General features: G+C 39.3%; 2 protein-coding genes across 4 annotated transcripts; both read right to left on the bottom strand.

The window, feature by feature from the left end:
- Nucleotides 1–77: 77 nt before the first annotated feature.
- LOC142399453 (dipeptidyl peptidase 9-like) lies at nt 78–21,781 on the bottom strand. Of its 3 annotated transcripts, none has more exons than XM_075484137.1 (21): nt 21,618–21,781; nt 20,353–20,443; nt 19,960–20,198; nt 19,616–19,728; nt 16,871–17,044; nt 14,596–14,764; nt 14,235–14,345; nt 14,000–14,128; nt 13,843–13,904; nt 13,660–13,760; nt 11,408–11,585; nt 11,119–11,278; nt 10,848–10,927; nt 8,234–8,386; nt 7,246–7,381; nt 3,870–4,015; nt 3,629–3,775; nt 3,370–3,522; nt 2,651–2,793; nt 1,384–1,495; nt 78–1,162 (listed from the first exon to the last, which is right to left on the bottom strand). In XM_075484137.1, the coding sequence occupies exons 2-21, from the start codon at nt 20,406–20,408 to the stop codon at nt 1,070–1,072; spliced, it is 2,655 nt and encodes an 884-aa protein (XP_075340252.1). In that variant the 5' UTR covers nt 20,409–20,443; nt 21,618–21,781; the 3' UTR covers nt 78–1,069. The 3 variants fall into 3 exon arrangements, with proteins under 3 accessions (XP_075340252.1, XP_075340250.1, XP_075340253.1); XM_075484135.1 differs by having other exon boundaries at nt 14,596–14,767; nt 21,618–21,780; XM_075484138.1 differs by lacking the exon at nt 20,353–20,443 and having other exon boundaries at nt 14,596–14,767.
- A 397-nt stretch (nt 21,782–22,178) lies between these two features.
- rps15 (ribosomal protein S15) lies at nt 22,179–25,179 on the bottom strand. The gene is made up of 4 exons (XM_075484152.1): nt 25,123–25,179; nt 24,635–24,720; nt 23,862–24,096; nt 22,179–22,353 (listed from the first exon to the last, which is right to left on the bottom strand). The coding sequence occupies exons 1-4, from the start codon at nt 25,123–25,125 to the stop codon at nt 22,240–22,242; spliced, it is 438 nt and encodes a 145-aa protein (XP_075340267.1). The 5' UTR covers nt 25,126–25,179; the 3' UTR covers nt 22,179–22,239.
- Between the last annotated feature and the right edge of the window lie 1,350 nt (nt 25,180–26,529).

The raw sequence follows: 26,529 nt of genomic DNA, 5'->3' as shown, positions 1-26,529 counted from the left end.
TGTTTTTGTTAACTTGGATGTAGGTTGCAAAACAGAATCTGTAAAAGCTTCAATAAGAACAATGTAGGAAAAGGATGTGACTGATTCATACATTTATTCATTATCATGTACAAATTGTATTTCGGTGGTACAAAGCTGTTGTAAGACTCCAGTGCTCACCCTCCTGTTGTCTATATTGCAGTAAAAAAAGGAAATACCAGCATGATCAAGAGTCAAGAGGTACTTTGGCAAATATAAATTATATATTAAGAAGGCAAGCAGACATCTCGAGCAATGTAATGCGAGGGGAGAAAATGGCGCAATAATATCAATGAGCACCTTCCATTAGCACTCATTAAAAAAAGAATAAAAATCCATAAAAATAGTTTTATTCTAAACAACACACACTTAAAATAAGTGGACACAGGAAGAGCCTTGATTTTCTTCTTTTCTGCATTTTTTTCCACAAACTGCATGGTACAGACTCACAATAAATGTGGATTTTGCAATACTGAGCGAGTATAGTTGTATGTGTTCATGTGAAAGGTAAACTGTATTTTACATGTGTACATGTAGTGTCAAAACACATGTCTGCAAATGTATGTTTAGACTCCATTTCATATCCATGAACTGTAATCCTGTTCCTACCATGGACTAAAGTGAATAAAACATGTGGAAGGGGGGAAAACAACACAACGACATTTGGCAAAAAACATCAGAGATGAAGATGTGGGTGAGTCATGTGACAGAGCAGGCAGATATTTCTCCATACGTCCTCGTCTTTGTTCTGCTTTCAGGGTGAGCCACCAAATCTCTGTGCTTATAAAGCATACTCCAACTGTTATACAGGGGAGTCCACAGCAGAGACAGAAGGAGTAACAGAACAAGTCAAAGAGAGTGAAAAAGGAAAATATAGTGGTATGGTGGATTCAGGTTCATGAAAGTATAGTGGGTTCATATTTATAGGACAGTGTAGCATGTGGCTTTTGGACATCAGAATGAAGTGTCAAGAACAAAGACGGGCATTAGGTTGGAGGGGTAAGGGAGGACAGAGGAGAACTAGAATTCACATCTCCTCTATAGTTTCATTTCAGAGGTATTGTTGTAAAAAGTGCAGCAGCATTATCTCATAGTGCTCTCCAGACTCAGGGCAGCGAATACTGTGACGCTCATTGGGGTAGACCTGAAAAATTGAAACAGAGCAACCAATCAACTTTAATGAGGGGGTTTTCTTCTTTATTATTAGCTACCATTCATTTTATGGTAGCTTAATCCAATATAATGAATACATTTTCTCTGTAGGAAACAAAAAAAATGAAGACATTATAGCCATCAGAACTGAGCAGTTTCTTTTTTTGTAGTTTTATGCTCGTTAGATATAACAAACATGACTGTGACACTAACCTGAAGCTGGTAGGGCTTTCCAGCGCGGATTATCTGGGACACCAGGAAATTGGTGTGGAAAAAGTGCACATTCTCATCTAGAAATCCATGCAGAATGAGTAAACGGTTGGGCCTGCAATAACAATGGTTAACATGGTGAAAATACTATTCACAAGGAGGAAAAACCGATTAGTATCACAGCTAAGTCAGTTCTTAAAAACAACACAAAAATAATGCTGCCTAGCTGGTCCAAAGAATGTAGAAAATAGTTCAAATGATTTACTTTGACCTGAGCATTTGATGACATTGCTTCAACATGTCGTTTTTCTTTTAATAACAGTTAATCATGCTGCAGCCAGTGTTTTGACGAGAACTAACAGGAGAGATCATATTTCTCCAGTTTTAGCTTCTCTTCATTGGCTCCCTGTTAAATTCAGAATAGAATTTAAGATTCTTCTCCTTACATATAAAGCTCTTAATGACCGAGCTCCATCATATCTTAAAGATCTCATTGTAAGATATTTTCCTAACAGAGCACTTCGTTCCCAAACTGCAGGTTTACTTGAGGTTCCCAGAGTTTCTAAAAGTAGAATGGGAGGCAGAGCCTTCAGTTATCAGGCCCCTCTATTGTGGAATAAGCTGCCAGTAAATGTCCGGGAAGCAGACACCCTTTCCACTTTTAAGACCAGGCTTAAAACTTTCCTTTTTTATAAAGCTTATAGTTAGGGATGGCTCAGGTGATCCTGAAACATCCCATAGTCAAGCTGCTATAGGCCCAGACTGCTGGGGGGCCTCATCTGACACACCTTTCCTCACTTTACTCTCTTTATGTATATGTGACATTATTGTGGTCATTAACTCGTGTTTCCCTGTTCCAACAGATATCCTTTGAATGGTGTTACAAAATTCATTACAAAAATGAATTGAACAGTTATAGGAAATTTGAAAGTGCCAGCAAAAAAACTGCTGAAAACTTGACCAAACACTCAAGTTCAAGAGCAGAAAAGTATAATTAAGAATGTATGAAATACAAACAAAAGGTTAGAAAGTTTAAAGGCTCTTGTCCTGACCAAGCATGACTTGAACTCAAAGATTATATTTCAGTACACAGATTCTTTGTAGTGCCTTGAGATGAAATGGTCATGACAAGAGGATGTGTGCATAGTCTTGTCATGATCCAAGATTGCACAATATCTATGTACTCAGTACATGAAAACAGTACAGTATGAAAACAAATCCTACACAGACAGGCTTAACCGTTCATAAAGATATACATGTGTGTACTTACTCGCTAGGCAGCTTGTCCACATGGAGTGCCACAGATCCTTCCTCATAGCCCTGCTGGTTGTTCTCCGGCACATCCATGTAACGTTCTGTGTAGCCTGTGTCATAGGCCATCCACACAGTCACTGGGGCACCTGCAATGGCCAACTGGCAATAAAGCAGAAAAGAACACAGCGTCTCAGAGCTGGGAAGTGTCTTTTTGCTCAGAGAGCAGCTCAAAAAACATGGCAAAAGCAGGAGCAAATTGTTTAAATTTGCTGCATGCACAAGCTACAAAATGATGAATTAGTCTGAATAATTCTGAAAAATTTTCAAAGTATATTTTGATTTATGATTCAGCTAGACTAAAATTTTGACTAAACTAAAGAAAATCTCTCAAGTCTTATAGATGCCCCTACAATGATACATGCTAAAAACAGGCTGATAGCCAATACATCGTCCAACACAGACACCATGTGGTTAGAAGTGGCAACTGCATGACAAATTCAGTTTGGAGAATCAGCACTTCCGATATTTGTGTCAATTCAAAAAATATATTTCATTACGCAGATTGTTTATAGTGCCTTGAGATGACGTGTTGTGATTTGGCACTATATAAATAAAAATGTATTCAATTCAATTATTTCAATTCATTACCAACAACTGACTCCTAGTTCCTGGCTCGCTGACAATGTCAGATTTAATGATACAAGGAAAGCTGCAGGAAGAAAAAGGTCTGCTAACCTTGAATATGTTGGGTCGCTGGATGAGCCCCATGAGCGAAAGGAAACCACCGTAGGACCAGCCATGGATGGCAACACGGCTCAGGTCCACGAAGCTGAACTTCTCCGCCACATACTGCAGCCCCTCCACCTGGTCTTCGATCTCCACCTGACCCTGGAGAGTTAAAGGGGGGGTGATGCAGAATGATGGAACACATCTTTATTCAGCGCATCTATAAGTCTTTATTTTTTCACTGGATTTTTCTAGACTCGGACTCTACCATTTTGTTTTTCAGTGCTCCTTCGAATTCAAGGCCCCTCTGACAGGAACCCCTCCCATCAATGACAACCACAGCGTAGCCAAGAGAAGCAAGCGTGTTAAGACGGAGGTACTTCATCCCCTTAAAGGAGTTGTTAACCAGCTGCACCTGAAATTATATTGATATAAAATGTTACAAAAGAGAAAAAGAGAAGCAGGATCCTGTGACATGAATCACAATAAATACTGTAGCAGCTACAAACCTGTGGGCCTCCATACACAAAGAGAACAGTTGGGTGTTTCCTGCCAGCTTGCAGGTTGTGAGGCTTGTATACCATCCCATACAGCTGGAAGCCTGACTTCCCTGGAAAGTCAAAAATCTCAGGTGGGTTGTAATCTCCAGGGCAACCTGGAAGGCATAGGGTCGCTGGTTAAGCATATGTTGAAATGAAAAGTTAAAAGGAGCATATGCAAAAAAATAAATAAATTGTGAAAAGTTACTGATACTCTGGAGCTAATTCTGCAAATATCCCAGATACAAGTTTATTTGTCCTCCATTCTCTAATTTGAAAACTTTTCTTCTTTTCACTCTCTGAGCCTGATTTTTCTATTGTGCCATCCTTGTAGTTCCAAAACAGTGTTTAATCTATAGGTAACAATACTACCATAAAATAGTATCTGCAATTCCAAGGCAGTGATTTTCAAAAGTAGTACCTTTACAAGTCATCAACAACACACAACTATTGCACAAAAAGAGTGTTTGAGCTCCATACTATCTGACTGCTGTGAGGACAGTGTGGAGGACATGATTGTAGATCAAACAGACTGTCTTTGATCTGCTCAAAGCCAGATCACAACCTTCTCAAACAGACTACACTTGATTTTTTCTGAAAATAAAACTGCAGTAAGGGTTGACAACCTTTCCATATCCTTTGTGTGTTGTTTGAAACATGTAATAAATTGTTTTCAATCCATTGTTGTTGTTTAACCTCTGATGAGCTCAGATGTGCACCATAAGCAGGAACATTGGGCCTCGAGCATCAATCATTCGTACAAACAGATTTCCCCAATCTTTTCGTATTTTACGTTTTCTTTCAGGCACGAACAGAATTTACGAGTGATCCAGACGTGTTGTAGGACATTTGTAAAGTAGTCCGCTGTTATTCGAATCAAGTTTGTTTGACTAATGGATTGTACATTTAATTACTTTGAAGCAATCAGAAATGGATATATACATTATACCCCATAATGATGCGGACATTCTGTTTGACTTAAATGATGCTCTAATTGAAGGTTAATTTGACGGCTGACTTGCTACTTTTGGATGCCTTAGGCCCCATCCACACGTAGCCGGGTATCTGCTAAAACGAATATATTTTTCTACGTTTTGACCTGTCATCCACATGAAAACGCATGAAAACGCATCGTAAACAAATGTTTTTAAAAACTCCGGGCAAAGTGAAGATTTTTGAAAACTCCGTTTATGCAGCTGCGTGTAGACAGAGATAACCGGAGTTTTGCGTTTTCGAACGTCACAATATGCGCCAAAACAACAACAAATCTGCTTTAAAGTCTAAAGTGCGACCTTTGTTTACTGAAGAAGCATGGATGCCTTGAGAACTGTGGTGGTTGTTATTGTGCAGGCGCTGTTTACTGCCTTGATTTTACACGCCCAAGTCGTACTCCCAGAGGAATGGCGTGACAATTTCGCATGTCCCGGTCCTCACTCCTGACGCTGTCGGAATTATTACGTCCTCATATCGAGGGGCAGTCCACTGTCATGCGATCTGTCAGTGTGCTCAAATAAGTTGCGTGCACACTTTATTATTTAGCTGACGAGGGCAGATTGCGCAAAACAGCAAATGCATTTGGGTTGTCAAGACAGGTGAAAACGCAGATGTTCGGTTATGTGTGGAAGGTGTTTTTTTCGAAAACGAGGTAATGTGGATACAAATTATTTCATAAACGGAGGGGGGGAAATATTCGGTTTTAAAAATACCCGGCTACGTGTGTACATAGCCTTAGGCTGGCTGATGGAACGGCCTAAGGCTGTTGGAAGAGAGCGTGTGTTCCGAAACCGTGTAGATATCCTTGCGGAGACAGACGAATGGCTGACTTTAGGCCGATTTAGATTGCCAAGGACTGTGCTGCTGCAAATATGCAGCTTGCTAGAGCCACAACTCCAGAGAGAAACACGCCGATCAAACCCAATTCCACCACATGTCCAGGTCCTCACCACCCTTGGATTTTTGGCCACGGAAACCTTTCAGACGGAGATTGGAGACAGATCGGGTGTGTCCCAGTCCTCAGTGAGTCGAGCGCTCCCCTTGGTCATCAAAACTCTCATGATGGGTGATAAACCCATGGTACATCAAATACCCATACACCGCTGTTCAACAAGTACAAATTAAGAGCGACATTCATGCCTTGAGACCCACTTATTCTACTCTGCCCCTCTCTTTGGGTCTGAGTAATACTCAATAAACCTTCAGACAAATTATTTCCATATAACAGAGCATGTAGTAAAAAGCCTGAGAGCTAAACACTTGCACACACAGCAAACTCAGTTTACGTCACAGCAAATTTTATTTTCAAATACTTCCATTTCCTCCACAGATCAGTTGGCCCGGTTCCCTCTTTTAGTTTAAAACTTGTTGCATGAATTTTTAGAGGCTAACATTAAGAACTGATGCTTATATGGGCAACTTTACACCAAAGTTAACACATTCAATTTAGAAATAGAAAGCTAATGTGCATTCAATGACAAATGAGAAATATAATTTTCCCACTTTCAACTTGGGAAAAAAAAACAACAAACACCTATTAGAAGTGAAACGTTTTAAAGTCACACTTTTGAGGTACGATGAATGAAGCATGTTTTCAATTTGAAGCCGGGGGAGATGAAAAATTAGGTGTTATATAGAAATCTCCTGTAAAACTGACCCGCTCACTGATTTAAATAAATATATATATATATATATATATATATATTTTTTTTTTAAACAAGGGGGGCCCAAACAAAGAGACAGTTATTTGTTTTTTTTGGGGGTTTTTTGTATGAACAGTAACTTCAGACACCCAGATATCTGCTCGGAAGCACAGAAAAGGGATGGTTTTTTTATTCATAATATATCCCCTTTAATATTTTTTGTGATTACTTTTCTCCTCAATAATGTGGTGGTGGAGATCTGACATTATGAAAGCACTATCACAAAAGTTTATGAAATGAGTTGGAGTGCTCCTCTTTCAAGAGTAGCTCCAAAGCTAAAAGCAGAAGCATAAATGTGATGATGTCCACTGGGTAACAACATTTTCACTTCAAACTGCCTTCTTCAGAACTCAGAAAATGAATTGAGTTAAAGCTGTTCATTTAAGGTGTCAGTTCTAACAATGAGTTTGTAATTCATTATGAACAGCAACAAGAATAAAATCAGCTCATGTACAAAACGTTGATTAAAATCCACTGGAATTTGCAATACTTTATGAATTAATTTACAAATTAATCAACCTGTTGTTTAGAGGTTCTTTAATCTGCTGACTGCACGGTTAATACCGTATTTGAGTCCTTTCTGTTCCTTTACATATTTATCAGGAGTGTTTTGGTGAATGGGGTTGTTTATATTAGATTTTATTATTTACCTGGGGACTCCATCATGCTGGCCCAGAACTCTGGAACCATGTGTAGTGGGTCATCTTCTGAGTTGGTGAGTTTGTACAAGTGAACACAAGGAGGCGTGCTCACGTTACTGTAGTGGCTGACAAAAAAGTCAAAGTTCTGGAGAGTGAGAGAGGAAAAAAGATCAATTAATAACGCTAAAGGGGAAAAAATGAGCATCCAGGAATTCAGCTTGACGTCTCACAGTGAGTATTCAGATCCGCTGTACTTTAATGTTCAACAGGCTCTTGTCCAATGTTCCTCGTTTCTTGTAAAATTCCAGATTCCAGATTTCCAGACATGACATTAGATGGTGCTTTGCAAACCTTTTCATGCATTTGTTGTGAGACATGTTCATGTTTACCTTGCAAGCAAATACTCCACTTTTACCGCTGGATCATGTTCAGGGCATTCAGGGGCGAGACAGCAGATAGAGGGCATAATAACGGCACAGAACCGCTGCCTTAAAGCTGACATTGACGCAAGGTCTTCCTTTGATTCTTTGTAGAATTGACTTTAGTCAACCACAATACAACTGCAGCCATCAACTTATTACATTTTAATTTATCAAGGGGTCCGTGTACTAATGTAATTACATGTTAAACATTAAAATTGGGTTGGTCAGTCTTTCTACCCCTACTCGACACTGTTCATATATCCAGTGTGCATTAAAAATACACATTCTTAGTCAGATGAAGTGGTTTCTGTTTATTCAAAACTATTTTCCATCTTCTGTTTGCAGTATTGACACTAAACCACAATCTGTAAACAGTTGTTGTTTTCCCTGACAGAAACAACAGATTTAATTCATTTCTACTTTCAAGTAAGTCACAAATCCCTGACCGCCCTGCTGCTACACCCTGCAGCCATAAGTGTCATTTGAGATAAGAATATGGAGAAGATGAGATGCTAGACTGATAACATGTGCACAAAGGTAAGAAAACAAGGAGGTACACAAATAAATGCATATACCTGACTAACAGAGCAGCTATGAGAGAATCCTGGCTTTGTTAGTCTGACCACATCTCCTGGTGACTTATAGCTGACCACATACAGGTGGTGCTCCAGGGGAGTGTCCCTTGTGCCCTGGAAATACACCAACCTTGTTGAATCATTCACCCAGATCTAGTAAGGGAAAGAGGAGAGAGAAATTAGAGGACAATGAAAAGACAAGCTAGGAAGAGACTCATAGCATCAGGAACCACAAATCAGAATCAAGTTTTTTGCCAAGTAGGTTTGCACTTACAAGGAATTTGACATGGTGCAGACAAGACAATATAGATATACAAAGGGGAATAAACTTCACTGTGTGCCCAATTATTAGGCAAGGGAGAATGTTGACCAGTTCATCATTTTTATGCCTATTTTCTAACTCCAAGCTGTATAAGCTTGAATGCTTAATGGATTCAACCATAGCAGGTGATGTGTATCTGTGTAATGAGGGAGGGTGTGGCCTAAGATTGACCGAGAGTACTGAAGTTATTCAACACCCTATATCACGGTGTGCATAATTATTAGGCAGCTTCTTCTCACTTAAAAAGAGATTTAACTGACTCTGAAAAGTCAAAAAGTCGCTCAGAGGGATGCAGCACTCTTGCACTTTCTAAGATATCGGTGCGTGATCACAGAACCATCAAACGTTTTGTTACAAATAGTCAACAGGGTCATAAGAAACGTATTGAGAGAGAAAAAAAAAAAAAAAGATGCAAATTAACTGCCAAGGATTTGAGAAGAATCTTCCAGTGCTGTCATATTCCATAACTGCAACCTACTTGGAGTACCCAGAAAGTACAAGATGTTCAGTGCTCAGAGACATGGCCAAGGTAAGGAAGGCGGAAACCCGACCACCACTGAACAAGATACGCAAGCTGAAGCGTCAAGACTGGGTCAAGAAATATCCGAAGACAGATTTTTAATGGATTTCATGAAGGTTTTATGGACTGATGAAATGAGAGTGACTCTTGACAGACCAAATGGATAGGCCCGTGGCTGGATCAGTAACAGGCACAGAGCTCCACTTCGAGTCAGACGCCAGCAAGGTGGAGGTGGAGTAGTGGTATGGGCTGGTATTACTAAAGATGAGCTGGTTGGACCTTTTCGGGTTGAAGATGGACTCAAAATCAACTCCCAAACCTACTGCCAGTTTTAAGAAGACACTTTCTTCAAGCAGTGGTACAGGAAGAAGTCTGCATATTTAAAAAAAGACTGATTTTTATGCAGGACAATGCTCCATCACATGTATCCAAGTACTCCACTGCAAGACTAGCAAGTAAAGGCCTTTAAGATGAAAAAAGTATGACATGGCCCCCTTCCTCACGTGACCTGAACCCAATTGAGAACTTGTGGGCAGTTCTTAAACGGGACATTTCCATGGAAGGAAAACGGTGCGCCTCTCTGAGCAGTGTCTGGGGGACTGTGGTTGCTGCTGCTGCACAAAAAAGTTGATCAAGAAACTGACAGACTCCAAGAATGGAAGGCTCATCACTGTTATTGAAAAGAAGGGTGGCATTATTGGTCACTGATTTTTATTTAATTTTCTTAAAATGTCAGAAATGTTTATTTGAACATTGAGTTGTTTGTTTCTAATTCTCACTTAAAGGGGAAGTTCATAAAATACGTTCATCTACTCACCGATAACATTTTGGTGAAAGTCGATTGGTGAAATAAAGACAGATAATGCCTTATTTAGAGGCTGTATTGTCTCTGCCCTGTTCTCTCCCGTTATATGGATATACGCGGATCTCCAGGGATCTAAATAGTATTCGAAGGACGTCGACTTTCTACAAAATGTTATCGGTGAGTAGATGAATGTATTTTATACCAGAAATAAGGTCCAGGTTTAAAAAAAACTGAACTTCCCCTTTAAACACTAATAGTTTCCCAATAATTGTTCATATATAGATATTCTCCTAAGAAAGCCAAAACCTCACTTTTTCTTTCTTGAATATTCATGTTTGAGTTTCATTTACATTTTGGATTGACCGAGAGTACTGAAGTTAGTCATTAATACAAATAATCCTAAAATATGTCTTGCATAATAATTGTGCACACATTGTACATGCTTAACCCTAGTCTATGAATGGAAAAAAAACAAACAAAAAAAACAGATGCTCTTCGAACTAGTTAATGCTGAAAATATGTAGCAATGTCATTTTAATGATTTGGTTTGCATTTAGTTTATATGGATAAAAACAACTAAACTTTTGCATCTCTCAGCTTGAAAAGCCATTTAAGCATGTTCATACAAACACTGGTTGAGCAATGTCGGATCTCTCAAGACCTTATTGTAGTTAATCCACCAATTTTCTGTATGAATACAGAAAAAGAGTGTTCTAGAGTGAAGACGAAAATGAAATGAATGAAAAGAAACAATTTGTTGTGGACGGCCAGCATTGCAGCACAAGTCTTTCTTCCCAATTCTCAGACTGAAGCTGAGAATTAAGACTTCAAACTCATAAACATTGATTCATTTCAAAACTACAGTGTTAAAGTCAACACTTCGATCGTATCAAAATGCCTCCTCACTGCACTCCAACCATCTGTATCATCATCATCTGTTCTTAAGCACAGACGGTCTCCATCTTACCTTAGAGCCATGTCTTGCCAACACTTCCCATTCTCCACTGGTTAATGTAACTTCCTCTTTGATTGCACATTTGTAGTTTCCTACAAAAAATACATATACATGACAGACAAAAATAGATGGCAGACTCAAGATACTCCTTAAAATACTGATGTAAACCTTAACAGTTGACAGATTAAAATTATGTTAGATTGAAAAACACACCTTTTAAAACTTTATTTATTTTGATCTATCTGATTTCAAGTAAATGCAAAGTCAGCGCCTTATCTCTTACCCTCCATGTGATGGTAGTCCTCTGTCCAATCGTTGCAGCCTGGTTGTAACAGGGATGTGATCTTATACAGGTGGCTGAAACCTGTTTTAGACTCATTTACCCAAATGAAAGTGAACTCATCTTCTGTTGTTTGAATAAAGGGATAAAATATGTCATGAACCTGCATAAAGAGAAAAAAAAACACAATTATGGCTGCTGAGTACTGCCAGACGGAAAACATTACAAGCCTTAACCCAATTAAATGTAGTTTTTAAGGAAACAAAAAAGCATGACATGTAAAAAGTTTTACATTTATCCAGACATCAGTGGTCTCCTCGTAGATTATGTACGGCTGTGTGCTACTGGGAACAGCCTCCAGACTCTCCTGCCTCAGAGCTGGGTCTTCTGTGAGAGGAATGAAGAGGGCTGGAGGCAGCAGAGCGAGCTGTAGGTTCCTCTGACTGCGATCCAACAGCACTGCCCAGCCACTGGGAGAACACAAGGCAGACCAGACTAAAAAAAAAAGCTTTATGCTGCGAGATTAGCTGATTATCGAAGAAACTATAAAAGAGAAAAATCAAACTAAAAAAAAATGTATCCATCCAAAGTTAGTCCTTCAAACTAAGGATGTCACGAGAACCAATACTTCGGTACCAAGTCGATGCCACAATTCTAAAAATGGGACGGCACTCGTTATTCTACAGTACCGTTGGTACCGGGGAAGAAATTCCTCCGGAGGTAACGTGGGCACCGAATACACCTACTAGTGTTCTAGTGTGCCGTTAAATGCCAAATGAACACAGAAGATGGCAGCTGCAGCGACAGCGACAGCTCCGCCTCGACAAAAAGAAAAATAGAAAGAGTCGTGTCTGGAAGTACTTTGCATTTGAGGCGGATGATCAGGGATTAGTAATAGATTTGCAAAAATCTATATGCAAACGGTGCCAAAGAGCTTTTCAGACGAAAAGAGGAAATGATTCCAATTTAGCGAAGCAGCTCAAAGACAGACATCCAGATTTATTCACAGAATTCAAAGTGAGGGAGTTTCAAGTCATGTTAACGTTCACATGGTGGGCAAATTCACACCCATTGTTCTGCGTTTAACGAACTCCTGTTTAACGAACTCCCCATCACATATGATGATATGATATGATATGAAACGCATATCACAAGAAAGAGCGGAAACAAAGCTTTGCAAAGAGCATCTGTACATACCGAAATAATCACGTTATGAAGACAACAAACAAACAGAGCAAAGTTACGTCTTTGCAAAGTACGGCTGGATAAGTTGCCAAGTCCCCGTCACTACACAATGCCCCGTATATCAGAATAAACAGCAGAACCTACCCTTTCCGGAAGTATTCCTTGTTTTTCTGTGCCAACGCGAGTTATCCGGTTTTGAAATGGATCAAATAATGAATCTGCTTACACTGCACAGACTAAAGTTGTGTTCAAAAGACGTGCGCAGATCACCTGTGCGCCGGTAAGCTAAAGCTACAGTGTACATGCGCGACAGGCACCAAGCACGTATTTTTTTCAAATGACTCAGTCATAGAATATCCCACTGTTGGGGTTCTGATATTGCCTGATCCCAATTCAAATGGAGCAAATGTTTATAGTGGTTTATTCTTATTACCTCCGCCAAGGAGGTTATGTGATCGCCCGAGTTTGTCTGTTGGTTTGTCTGGATGTCTGGATCTTCGTTCGTTCGTCTGTTCGTGCTGCAATCTTGCGACCTGCCACAAGGTGGCGCGACCTCAAGGTGCCACAGCCAAACAGAGCCAAAGCCAGACAGAATGCATAGTGCGCGGATTGAATGCATATTGCGCAGATTTTCTGTCATTAGCACAACAAAAGATTGCAACGGCAAGCCAGTGTGCATAACTGCATACAGCGTGCCCAAAGCCAGACAGAATGCATAGTGCGCGGATTTACTTGCACGGCAAGCCAGTGTGCATAACTGCATATAGCGTAATAATAACGGCGAACACTGCTTCCCGACAGAACACTGCTTCCCGACAAAACATTATAACAATAATAATAATAATGTTAATAATAATTAATAACGGCGAACACTGCTGTTCAATAATGAATAGGGAGAAGGGAATGCCTCTTCTGCTGACGGCGCCAAAGAACAAGTAGCCCACATCAGGAACGTATGTCCATACATGGCTCGCTATCCACAGGTAGGTTGGCGGTTGGCGGAGGTCTGCACTCTCTGAGTGCATTTCTAGTTTATTACTTGAACGCTGCTCTTTTTTTGTAATGTTCATTGTGTATTATTTTTATTCATTACTAGAAGGATACATGCCACTGTTGTTTTTTGTAATGTTGAAATGTTTTTAAGAAATGAGTATGTTGAAGTTCATGGATTTTTTTTTTTTTTTAACCATAGTATTAGGTATAGAGAATCGTGGAATTTCCCTGGTATTGGACTACTAAATGTCTGGTATCGTGACATCCCTACTACAAACAAGCTCTATTTGCTTTCCTGGTTTATTTTCAGAATGAAAGTTTCATCACATAAACATAATCAAATTTGTTTTTTGTAGCATCACTCACTATTTTCCGTCACTCGTCCATCCTACTCTGGCAATATATTCTGTTCCAGGAAACAAGGAGGTAAAGGGGACCGCCAATTCTTTATCCTGCGTGCTCACAATCTGCAAGTACACAAACAAGTTAGCTCAATCAAATCATCGGGTCTAAGAGTTATCAGTTCGACTGGATAAGGAGAAGACTTACTCTTCCTTGATGGTCTGTCTTGATCTCCGCTAGTTTAAGGGTAGCCTGGGGATTTTTGCTACCTGTACAATAAAAAAATGTATTAAAAAAAAAATAGCATAATGGCTAAAGAAAAGAGTCACTACTCAAAAATGTCATTTCACAAGGCTGCACTGACCTGTGCGTGGATATCTGTACGCATCTGCTTTCCTCTCCTCCAATGCCGGAGATGGAACATGAATAATTTCTACTTCTGTCTCATCCACTTCTTCATACAGAAGGTACACCGTTTTACCTCCATCAAGGTCTGAAGAGTGAAAAATACTTTGTTTGAAAATACAGAGAGCAACACAGAATGTATGCACACCAAGATAACTTTTAGCATTGGCTTTTTCTTGAGAACAACTTTTGACCTTCTACTGCTGAGGGATTCCACCAATAACCAGTGAAACGGTCAAACTCTTCCTGGATGACGAATGTTGCGACACCTGCAGACTTGGGGTCTTCCTTAACATTGTCTAAACCTGGAAGGAATTTATTTAATACAAGCTTAGAGGGCTCCACGTACCACTGCAGTTAGAAGTCTTTAACAAACAGTTTGGTTATACTGAGTTAGAACATTTTCAAAGATGCAACAGAATGTGGCACCTCAGTATTTAGTTTTTATGCTGTGAGGTGGAATAAGAGGACTATTTAAAAAAAAAAAAAACCTGAAATTACCTTCCATCAAACCGATAACGTTTTTTTTCCAAGTCACACAAAAAGCCTTCAAACCTTTATGGCAGTATGTGAGTCTCCTCTCCTCGCCGGTCTTAATGTTGGCTATCCACAGATCATTGTTGTTGATGAAGGCTATAAAATCAGGATGTCCGGGGCAAATCTTTGGGTCCATACGAGTGCCTGAGCACTGGGTCTTGATCTCCACAGGCTTTACAGGAGAAGACTGCTAAAACCAACAAAAACACAATCTCAGTCAAAGACTAAATTATGAATTTAAGTACACACCTCATGCAAACATCATCCTAAATGCTGATGAACAAATCATGAAAAACCTTGAAACAGACAATTTCAAAGACATTCAGTAAGATATCTGCGAACTCCAAATTTTTGTAACTAACACTTGCATCATCTGATGTCTTAAAACAAAGGCCTGGATCTGTTGGCCTACACAACTAATTTGTACTCCAACTTAAAGTGTAAAACTAATAGCAAAAACCACACCAACCTCTACTATTTCAACAACAAATTAGGGGTGGGCGATATGGGCAAAAAAAAATATCTCGATATTTTTTAGGATTTTCACGATAAAGATATTTTGACGATATTTAAAAAAAAAAAATTAAAACTTGCTTTAAGATCACAATAAAATGAACACAAGCATGCAAGTCTAAGCACACACGGTACAGTGAAACTGCGAATGGCTCATTAAATCAGTTATGGTTCCTTTGATCGCTCTACCGTTACTTGGATAACTGTGGCAATTCTAGAGCTAATACATGCAAACTGACCTTCGGGGATGCGTGCATTTATCAGACCCAAAACCCATGCGGGTGCCTCTCGGGGTGCCGCGGCCGCTTTGGTGACTCTAGATAACCTCGAACCGTTTCTCAGGCTACTTCTCCCTCCGGAGAGGGAGCCTGAGAAACGGCTACCAACACCACATCCAAGGAAGGCAGCAGGCCGACTCGGGGAGGTAGTGACGAAAAATAACAATACAGGACTCTTTAAATCCTTTAACGGGGATCAATTGAAGGGCAAGTCTGGTGCCAGCAGCCGCGGTAATTCCAGCTCCAATAGCGTATCTTAAAGTTGCTGCAGTTAAAAAGCTCGTTGTTGGATCTCGGGATCGAGCTGACGGTCCGCCGCGAGGCGAGCTACCGTCTGTCCCAGCCCCGGCCTCTCGCTGTCCCAGCCCCTGCCTCTCGGCGCCCCCTCGATGCTCTTAGCTGAGTGTCCCGCGGGGTCCGAAGCGTTTACTTTGAAAAAATTAGAGTGTTCAAAGCAGGGCGTGGTGCTGTGGTAAGGGCAGAGGACCACTGGCGCCGCACTTTATTGATTTTTGGCGATTGAAAAAAAAAAAATATGTATATATATATATATATATATATATATATATATATCTCCTATATCTCGATATTGCAAAATTACTCATCGTCAAAACAACTTTCACGATAATTTCGCAAACGATACATATCGCCCACCCCTACAACAAATACAATAGTATATTTTCATATCAATTCTATTTACCCATCTCTATGTTTTTAAACCTACCCGACAGTGTAACACCAACCAGGTAAACAATATATTACACACAGTCCCCTTTATCCAACTTTCCAATCTGCAGTCACTCGATTCCTCACTTAGCATCTTAATCCCTTCCCATCAGAGAGGCGAGTAGAGGAGGTCAAATGACAGGACGTCCTTGTTTCACATCAATCATTTTAAATCGACCTCAGTTAAATATTATGTGTGACACAGCTGCATCATCTGAGGATTGCTTTGTGGCACCACACAGCTATATCTAATTATTTATGTCATTTATGTGAGATGAGCATTCATTTTGTCTGTGACAAGATACATATTTACTTTTGACTTGATCTAACGTCTAAGATTAATGAGTTACACTCCCTTCAGAAGTCGCAGAGTAAACTGGTGTATCCTCACTTATAGACCCTGCAAACCTCCTCTCTCCTTGATCCCCTCTTCCCCGGGGGCATTTTGAGAATGGAGACATCCTTTTACATTCTTGGCTCGGATTTCCAGTGTCATGTATTGATTCTTTAAAGCTTTGATGGCATCAGTTTTAAGGAAATTCAGAAGAAGAGATTAGTTGCACCAGACAGATGCTTCCAAATGTTCTTCTGCTCGACTACAAGTCATATCATTTGAAGACACAGACAAGTATATTCAATGTAAAATGTTAAACACTGTTTTTTTTTGTTTTTTATTTATTTATTTTTTATCTTTGAGACCTTTACCGTGCTCCAATCTAATTTGCCCCAATAATCTAATACTTCCAGAATCATGAAACAAACAGCAGTGTACTCACAATGAAGCCATTGTTGCCTCCGTCTTGACAGTAAAAGAGACTATTACTGGCTTGAAAGAGGAACAGGCCACTCTTAGAATGGTAGTCATAGGATGTGATACCAAATGCGCCCAAACGTTTACGCTCTCTCAGCAGTTCCTCCTCTCGAGAGTACGCCCCCTGGTGTGGTGTAGCCTTAGAGAAACAACAGGGAAACATATCCAACCAACATTATCACTGATAAAAGGGACGTTTAAAAATGGGATCTGTGAATAGGTTTTAGAGTGCAAACGCACTGCCCAGCAAAGATAGAACAAGTCTCACACTTATATTTTGTTGAACCACCTTTAGCTTTGATTAAAGCACAAATTCACCATGGCATACTTTCGATAAACTTATACAATGTCACAATATTTATTTCAATTTTTCACCAAGATCTTGTATTGATGGCAGGAGAGTTGGAAGACTGTGCAAAGTCTTCTCCAGCGCATCCCAAAGATTCTCAAAGAAGGAAAGGTCTGGTCAACACATTTAAAAAAAAATAAAAATAAAGTCTCATGCTCCCTTAACTCCTTACACAATACGAGGCCAATAAATCCTGGGACTCATCTTGGAATGTGCCTGTGCCACCTGTGCCAATAGAAGAATTCTATTGCTGAACCTGGTATTGCAGTATATTGATGTAGTCAGGTGACCTTATTTTTTCTGGCAGATAACAGTGCTTTACCTTGACATGACCAACTGAAGCAACCCCAATTAATGTGTTAAGTTAAATCTAGGTTTCTTGGTTCTAAATCTAGTTACAAGGTTCTACTAAATCTAGGATACCTCACTTAAATAAACTGTGCATGTGGCTACCTGGATATTCATATCCAGTCACTGGAACTGAAAAGTTAAAGCTTCGTAATATTGTTAAAATCAGGAACATCTTGTCTCAGAGTGATACAGAAAAACTAGTCCATGCATTTGTTACTTCAGGATTGGACTACTGTAATTCTTTATTATTGGGCTGTCCCACATATTCTCTGAAAAGCCTTCAGTTGATCCAAAATGCTGCAGCCAGAGTTCTGATGAGAACTAACAGCAGAGATCATATTTCTCCAGTTTTAGCTTCTCTTCATTGGCTCCCTGTTAAATTCAGAATAGAATTTAAGATTCTTCTCCTAACATTTAAAGCTCTTAATGACCAAGCTCCATCATATCTTAAAGATCTCATTGTAAGATATTTTCCTAACAGAGCACTTTGCTCCCAGACTGCAGGTTTACTTGAGGTTCCCAGAGTTTCTAAAAGTAGAAACTAGGCTTAAAACTTTCCTTTCTGATAAAGCTTATAGTTAGGGATGGCTCAGGTGATCCTGAAACATCCCATAGTTAAGCTGCTATAGGCCTAGACTGCTGGGGGGCCTCATCTGTCACACCTTTCCTCACTTTACTCTCTTTTTCCCCTGTTTAATTTCTCAAATGACATTATGTACATGTGACATCATTGTGGTCATTAACTCGTGTTTCCCTGTTCCAACAGGTATCCTTTGAATGGTGATACAGTGTTTGTTGTCCCCTCTTTTCTGTCTTCTCAAACCCCAGCTGGTCGAGGCGGATGGCCAGCCTTCCTGGTTCTGGTTCTGCCAGAGGTTTCTTCCTGTTCAAAGGGAGTCGTTTCTCTCCAAAGTCGCCTCAGGCACGCTCAGGACGGGAGATTGGACTGAAGACAATTCGGTGCAATCTGTTGGTTTCCTTAGCTAGGAAATTGTTTTTGAATTGGCTCTATATAAATGAATTGGATGGATGGATGGATGGATGGACTATATTATCTAAGTGCCTTGAGATTACATTTTTTTGGCGCTATATAAATAAACTGAATTGAAAAATCAATACGCAATTCACAGTAACCGTATTTAGTGGTGAAAATGTCAAAAACTAAAATACTCAGAAAGGGAACATTAGATTCACACTTACTTAGGTTTCAGCATTCATTGAGAAACTGACAATGTTCTGCTAAGCATTCATAAACTGCACATTTTCTATGCACAGTCCTAATCAACCCCCCACATTACAACAAAGGCAACTCTATCAACAATGACAACATGAAACACACTATCCTGGCTTAATAAATGATTGTGTATACAAAGTGAAACTTAAACATATTAATGTTTATGGTTGTATTTATGCATTTGACAGACGCTTTTATCCCAAGCGACTTACAGGTAAGGGGGTCTTGCCTGAAGACCCCTACTGGAGGTATTACCTTTCATGCTGGGGATTTGAACCCAGGTCACCTACACGAGAGGTGGCAATCTTACCACTACACTATCCATATTAACTGGAAAAATCCTTAAAAAACACAGATGACTGACAGTGTCTCTGACTTCTGCATAGGCAGCCACCAATAATTCATTCCAGGGATTAAAGTTAATGCCCACATGACAACGGAAACATAGCTCACTTAACTCACTTACATAACAAGCTCAAACAGCAACTACCTACATTTACAGTGGACACTAAAGGGGAATTTTCTTTTCAGTGTGTTGGTCTGTCATGCTGTTTATTTTATTTTGTTATTAAAGTAAGCTACAACCCCAAATGGTGCGTTGCATCCTGTGAAGCTCATCCTGATTGAGTCTCCCCGCTGACATTTTCTTTGTTCATGTGTAGTAACAAAGTCTGGAGATCACTTAATAATATATGTAAGGATGCAATTGGAGTGATTCCTCTGAAAATTACATACTATGTAAAACTAAGATCCCTAAACCCGAGAGGGGAATTCACCTGGAAGTGATCCAGCATCTGTTTCCATGACAACACTAAGAGGGCCTCTTTCCGAATCTTCTTGGGGATTTCTGAGTAGAGTAATGAGTTCTCTCTGCTTCCATAAGGCATTCCTGTTAAGTACATAGAAAAAAAAAAGCCTCAAAAACAACAAACATAAAGGCATGGACTGGGTGGAAAAGATCATCTTTAACACAGTGTTATTATTTTCGTGTCAAGAGGCAATCATATTCTGCTACCTAAAGTAGAAAAACTCCACAGGAATTTCATGGTAACCAAATATAGAAAACGCTAATTAGAAGTTGATATGTTTGTACATCGCCATCCGGCTTCAGTCAACTTACCAAGATAGTACAACCGGTGGGAGTGCGGCCCACTCTCATCAGTCTTCTGCACAAACTGGAAGTCATGGGGAGCCTTGTTGGCAATCATACCCGAGTACTTCCTGCTACAGTGGATAATATCACGGAGTCCCTCCCAAGAGTGTTTCTCCACAAAGAACTGAGATGGTACATCTTCCATCTCCACTACCTCTGTGCTCTCCGAAAGGCCGTCCACAGCCGTCATGCTCATTGTCACACAACTGGATGTACACATTACAAAGAACTGATGAGTGGTGAAAAAAAAATGGTACAGCTGTACAAGTGCATTCCTGTAGTGCAATTTTTTTTAAATTTAAGTTGCCAAACCAATTGAGCATCAAACCAGCTAAATGTTATGTAACACGAGTACTCTACCTTTTCCAGATACCCTCTTTTTTGTCACAAAGTTTGACCTTCTTTACTCTATGCATTCACTGGTCAGCACACCTGACTCCAATTATGTAACCTACAGACAAAGCACAGCAAAGAGACCAGATCCATTTGATTTAAAAAAAAAAAAAAGTTAGTTGTGTATAACACATTTCCACTTTTTTTTACGTCAGGCCTTGGACTAGAATACAAGCAATCAAATTGTGCTTCAGAGAGAGAGCGGATATTTTATGGTGACCTACACACATTTCGTACTTAAGTGACAAGAGACCAGAATTCCCATTAAACCTGCAGACAATTGTACAACAAGGCTTTGGTGAATACCCCACATTCTTTCTACTATAATATTATGTGACCAGAGATTAGTGTGACGCAAACAGTTGTGGGGGAACTAAAAAAATCTAATGCTCAAAACATCCTAGGAGCCACTCTTACGTTACGGCGTTGGTAATTATTGTTGACTGGTCTGAATCTGCGGTGAAGCACCTTAAGCTATGCTTCAGAAACACTGAGCTCACGACAGATACACCAGCCAACACAAACAGGAGCTTATGTCACCAGTATTCCAAAGAGACGATTAAATACCTACACCGTACCAGGGGTAAAAATGAGCAGAAATTAACGTCATATTCCTGAATAGAGATTAGCCATGTAGATTACTTTTCATCTGTCTGTGCAAGAGGAAGTGCATCTGCAACGTTACTACTGGTTGTATTTAGCTGTAGACCCGCTCCTGATCATGGAAATTTCACTTAACGCGTCTCGCTATATTCGAGCCGAGGCTATTTGGTTCTATTGCACTCTTAATAGATTCTATCAAGCTAATCTTGAGGATTGAGGAAAAGTCGGGTTAAAAAGTAATATGCCACGGATGTTAACAGTCACACGTTAGCTAACCTACAATGGATCTTTGTTCTCCGGTTGCAACTCTTCAGTAACACCGGCATATTCATTTGGATAATCGCTTTCAAAGGAACCACTGTTACTTACAGTTGACAATGACTTGCGAAAGCCCAAAACTGTAAGAAACTTGTAGCTATTATACCATTTATCTTTATATGATCTTGTTTCTCTATATTTTGACAGGACAGCCCTCCTCTGTCATTTTCGCTCTGTAGCTAAATAGCTAGCTTCCAAAGCTATATAGCCGCTAAGTAGCGTTAGCGGTAGCTGGCTTTCTGTAAAAAAAAAAACTAAAAACAACCACAGGTTTGAAAGGACGAGGTATAAGCAAAAAATACAGCACTTACCGATCGGGCCACTCCGTCTTTAATCAAATTACAGATGTTATTAGCTTGGTGTCAAACAGTTTTCGCGATTGCTAAAGGTTGAATCCATGGCCCAGAACGGCCACACAAGATGCAACTGGCTTTCGGATAGGGAAGAGGCGGAACCATTGTCCTGATGGAGTACACACCGGTACGTTTACCCTGACGTACTGCTAAAATAGTGCGAGGCGCAGTGCCTGTACGCGTGATGGCAGCTCTTGTTTTCAGAATTCCTTCTGAATATTTGCATATCATTTGTAAGCATGTTAGACATGTTACATCTAATTCAGATCAACTGTGGGGAATATCAAAAGGATTGCTCAGTGAACATCTTTTAAAACTGGTTTAAATAAACTTTTCCTTATTTATAAAATCTAAAAAAATGGTTCAATCATGGTCATTATTATAGAACTTATTCTTGTATTCCTGTCATTTAACACCATTGTTTAAAAAACTAAAAGTAAAATATTAGGTTTCCATTGAAATATTGTCCTTAAAAAGGTTAACTTAATTTTTCCATTTCTCAAAAAGAAAATCAGACAATTTGTTTGGGAAAAACCCAGTTCATTTTTTTATTTTCATTTATACAAAGAATACAGCCATTCTACTTCAGAGGGATGAAACGGGAAGAGTGTGTGGCTCCAATACCAGGGCGACCGTGCTTGACTGGCTTGTAGGTGATGGAGAACTCTCCCAAGTAGTGACCACACATCTCAGGCTGTGGAGAGCAAATCATTTTGTTAGTAATGAAACTGGACACAGGAGTAGATGTGATGAGGATTAAAAAGAAAAAAAACATTTGGCAATGACTGCCTATTTAATATAAACTCTAAACTCCAAGGACAGAAAATAATTCATTTTAAACCTATGAGTGACAACACTGTGATGCAATCTGCTCACCAATACAAACATTAAGCCTTTAATAGACAGTTGTAAAGGTAAGGGACGCTGAAAACTATGTTTCATTAACTTGAAAGCTTTAATAGTTTAACTTTCATAGTGGGCACAAAAAATTAAATTAGGTATTTTACAACATTTGGTGTTGCATTATTTAGATGATACTAAAATGATGAGCATCTCAAGCTCAAAGTAAGTAAGGAGTTTAGACAGAGTGTGTTGCAAAAGCTGCATTAAACAAGCTTTATTTCAGCATAGGCTTCTGTAGACGGCGTTTATGATTAGATATTTTGCTGCATCATTAATTCACAATGAACAGTAATACTAGTATCACTGGTCTATTTTTTACGTTCTTAAGCTGCACATCATGAAATTCCTGAATGTGTGAAAAACAAGAAAGAAAAAAAAAAAAAAAAAAAAAAAAAAAAAAAAAAAAAAAAAAATCAACTTTTTTCAGTAATTACACTTTAAAGGATCTAACTGGTGTGTGAACTAATATTTGTGTATACACATGGCCATGTCTTTATGATAGAACTTCTGAACTACCCTACGTTCAGCGCACAAAAATTGAATGTACTATAATTCGCCTCTCTAATTGCCTGTAGATGTATCCTCCTACATTGGAAGTCACCAATTGCTCCAGGACTGCATACCTGGATAGAGGATGTGATGTTATTGTTAAAACTGGAAAAAAAATCAAATTTTCTTTGAGAGGATCAGTTGAGAATTTTTTCACTACATGGCGGCATTTTTAATTTAATTTAATTTTTAGCTAGACTTGTAAAGTACTAGCCATAGATTAGAGCACATTATATAGACTATGAAATGCTTAGGTTTGCTTTGGTAAAATTATAAGTACAGCCCAATGGGGTGGGGAGGGTGCATGAGGTTTCTTTTCTTTTGTTCTTGTTTTGTGTGTGTAGGAAAAAGAAATGGATATTGTAATTCCTTCTCCTGTGACACTGATTTTGGGTTTACTGATAATGTCCTAATAAACAAACAAAAAAAAAAAGATAGAACTTTGGCAATAATAAACTATCTCAGATAATGAAAAAGTTCAATGGAATCATAAAAAAAAAAGTATTTACAGTAGCCATTGTAGCTTTTTGTTACTGTCAGATGAGACAATAATCAGATCCGTCTGAGCACAAGTTTACCAAAATGATTCTTGCCGATCATATATTTGTAGTAAAATAGGTGGCAGCTCATTTTCATATCCATCTTTATCAAATTTTTTCATGATGATACAATTTCAGAAATCTAAACCACAGCCCACAAAACCTTGAGTTTCAAAACAAACAATGACCTCCCTTCCAGTTAGCTCCTCACCTTGATTTCAACCTGGTTGAAAGTCTTGCCATTGTACACTCCAACCATTGAGCCAACCATCTCAGGCAGGATGACCATGTCCCTCAGGTGGGTCTTCACCACCTCTGGTTTCTCCATGGGAGGAGCCTCCTTCTTTGCTTTGCGCAGGCGCTTTAGGAGAGTCTGCTGCTTGCGGCGAAGGCCACGGTTGAGCCTCCTCCTCTGGCGGGCGCAGTACAGCTGCATCAGCTGCTCACTACAGAGGGAAGATGGGAGGAAAGTGACGTGACTCAAACTCCTGATCATTGGTCAGATAAAGAAAGTAATGCAAGAAAAATGCTCCAACTGCAAACATCTCGTCAACACTGACCACAACAGCATTTTTTTTTACAAATACTTGGGAGTATATACCCAAGACAAATTTGACAAAGCAATTCCTACACTTTTGCAAGAGCTGCAGCCCAACATCAGTTGACAGCAACTCAATAACGGAAGGCAGTTACACAGTGACAGAAAAAAGCTCTGGTCACACACTGTTAAACCAAATGTTGCCACCACTTACTAATGCATGTCAGTACCTGTAGAGCCAGATTTCAATTTACAGAAATAAGGCATGCCCCAACTCTTAAGGCATGAGCATTTTTGGACAAAAATAGATGTGTGGTGAATGTAAACTACACATTTTCTTAATATTTTAAAGATTTTTGTAACTCATCAGATAAAATGTCAACTTCAGATGACAAATCCACTTTACTGCGACTCCCAGGTGGAGCAAACAATGATGAGTCACTCACTAAGACATGTCCAGCAGCTGGTCCAGGTCCACACCTCTGTAGGTGAACTTCCTGAAGGTACGCTTCTTCTTGATCTCGGTATCTGCCTGGATGAAACAAGCATCACTCCCGGTCAGCACACAATTACAGTGGTTATCATTCACTTTGAGCTGCTGTAGTTCAACCAACTCCAAGTCCGCAGTCACATTCAAATAAAAAAAAAACAACTTCTACATATTATTTAATTCGGCCGTGAGATTTATTGTACAGTAGCAGCTACTGACTTTAGTGACCAGCAGTTTAGCTTAGCCACAGACGGCCTTTACCCAGGCTAATACAGAGCAAATAAACAACATAATCTGTTACTCTGAGCAATCATTTCCAACTAAACGGTCAGCGAACAGTTTTTGCTGCCGGATGATAAAACTAAGTGTCTTGGGCAGTAACATATAACCCCAGATGCCTGAAGATTAGAGTTTGAAAAGCATTGAGCTCGGAACAACACCTACCATCTTGCCTGATGATCCGGCGGAAAAGAACGGTCAGAAGTATCGTGAGACCTGATACCGCGAGACAAGCAAGTGCGGAGCCTTCCGGTATTAGTACATTCTATGAACAGCAGGGGGCGCAGTTGAACTATAGAACCAACCAGTCCCTTCCCAGTGAGCCCATTTTTATTCCATATTCTCATTTATTTTTCATGACCTGATTGTGGCCACTCAAGGTTTTCTTCACCCTAGTGCTGGAGAGCGATTATGTAATAATCACCATCAATATATAATTTCCCTTTGGAATAATTAAGTATTCTTTCATTCAATTTCATTCATTTAAAAAAATTAGTTGAAAGCAGTGATAAAAGTATAATCTTAAGTTGACTTTTTCCATTCTTACAATGCTTATCACCTCATTCACTATGACTTTTTCATTGCAAGACCATTTGAACCCAAGATATCTAATGTTTTATCTAATAAACTTAATTATTTAATTAATGTACATTCATTTTTGCATCTCTGGCCTGCAATCGTTTCCAATCAAACGTTGGTAAGCATGTACAGACTATGTAGGAAGTATAAAAAAAATGTCATTTCAGTCAATAATTTATTGTGTTCATGAATTGGTACAAAGCAGAATCTAAGAGTAAAGATGGGAAGAGGATCTCCAGTTTGTCAACAAATGAGTGAGACATTCATTGTACTGTTTGAGAATAATGTTTCTCAAATAAAAATTGGAACAGGATTTGAATAATATCATCAAATCACTCTAGCAATCTGTAAGAATTTCAGCAAATAAAGGACAAACTAAGTTGATCTGCTGTGTTCTTTTATTGCTCAGACGACACTGCATCAAGAACCTCAATTAGCTGATATGAGCACATGCGCAAGTCATTACTGTGGGAAACTTTTGATATGGACTTACATTCACTACTGTCGCTTAAAACTTTAGCAATGTGCCAAAAACAAAACTTCAGTTAACCTTACCAATGACCTCTCTGGGTTCAGAGGCATCTGGGATAAACTTTCTTTAGAAGAAATCGACAGTATGCTCCAGACCAAAGATGGAAAAAGATCAGTCAGACTGTTTTTAACAAGTCCAAAAGCTATGCTCCGGAGGTTCAAATATCAAATATATTTATATTTATATATATTCAAATATCGTGTATCGTGTATTTATTAAGAATTTAAGGCTATAACTTGTTTTTTTATGTATAGAAATAGGATCCTCCTCCCATTTATTGTCAGAAGAGAATTATTAAAGTAGTATGTTCAAGATTACAGATATGCTTAATCCAGTCTGAAGTCCTTGGATTTTATTGATCAATCTGCACACAGCTTTATTACAGAGGAAAGGTGCCATAAAAGGAGGGAGATCCTCTGACTTGTTATCTGCGCTTAGTTTAAAGGTGTGCATCTCTGATG

The sequence above is a fragment of the Odontesthes bonariensis genome, chromosome 14 (assembly GCF_027942865.1).
Source record: "Odontesthes bonariensis isolate fOdoBon6 chromosome 14, fOdoBon6.hap1, whole genome shotgun sequence".
In the NCBI taxonomy this organism is placed as follows: Eukaryota; Metazoa; Chordata; class Actinopteri; order Atheriniformes; family Atherinopsidae; genus Odontesthes; species Odontesthes bonariensis.
The sequence above is the reverse complement of the archived record's forward strand: the minus strand, read 5'-3'. Positions and strand labels throughout refer to the sequence as shown.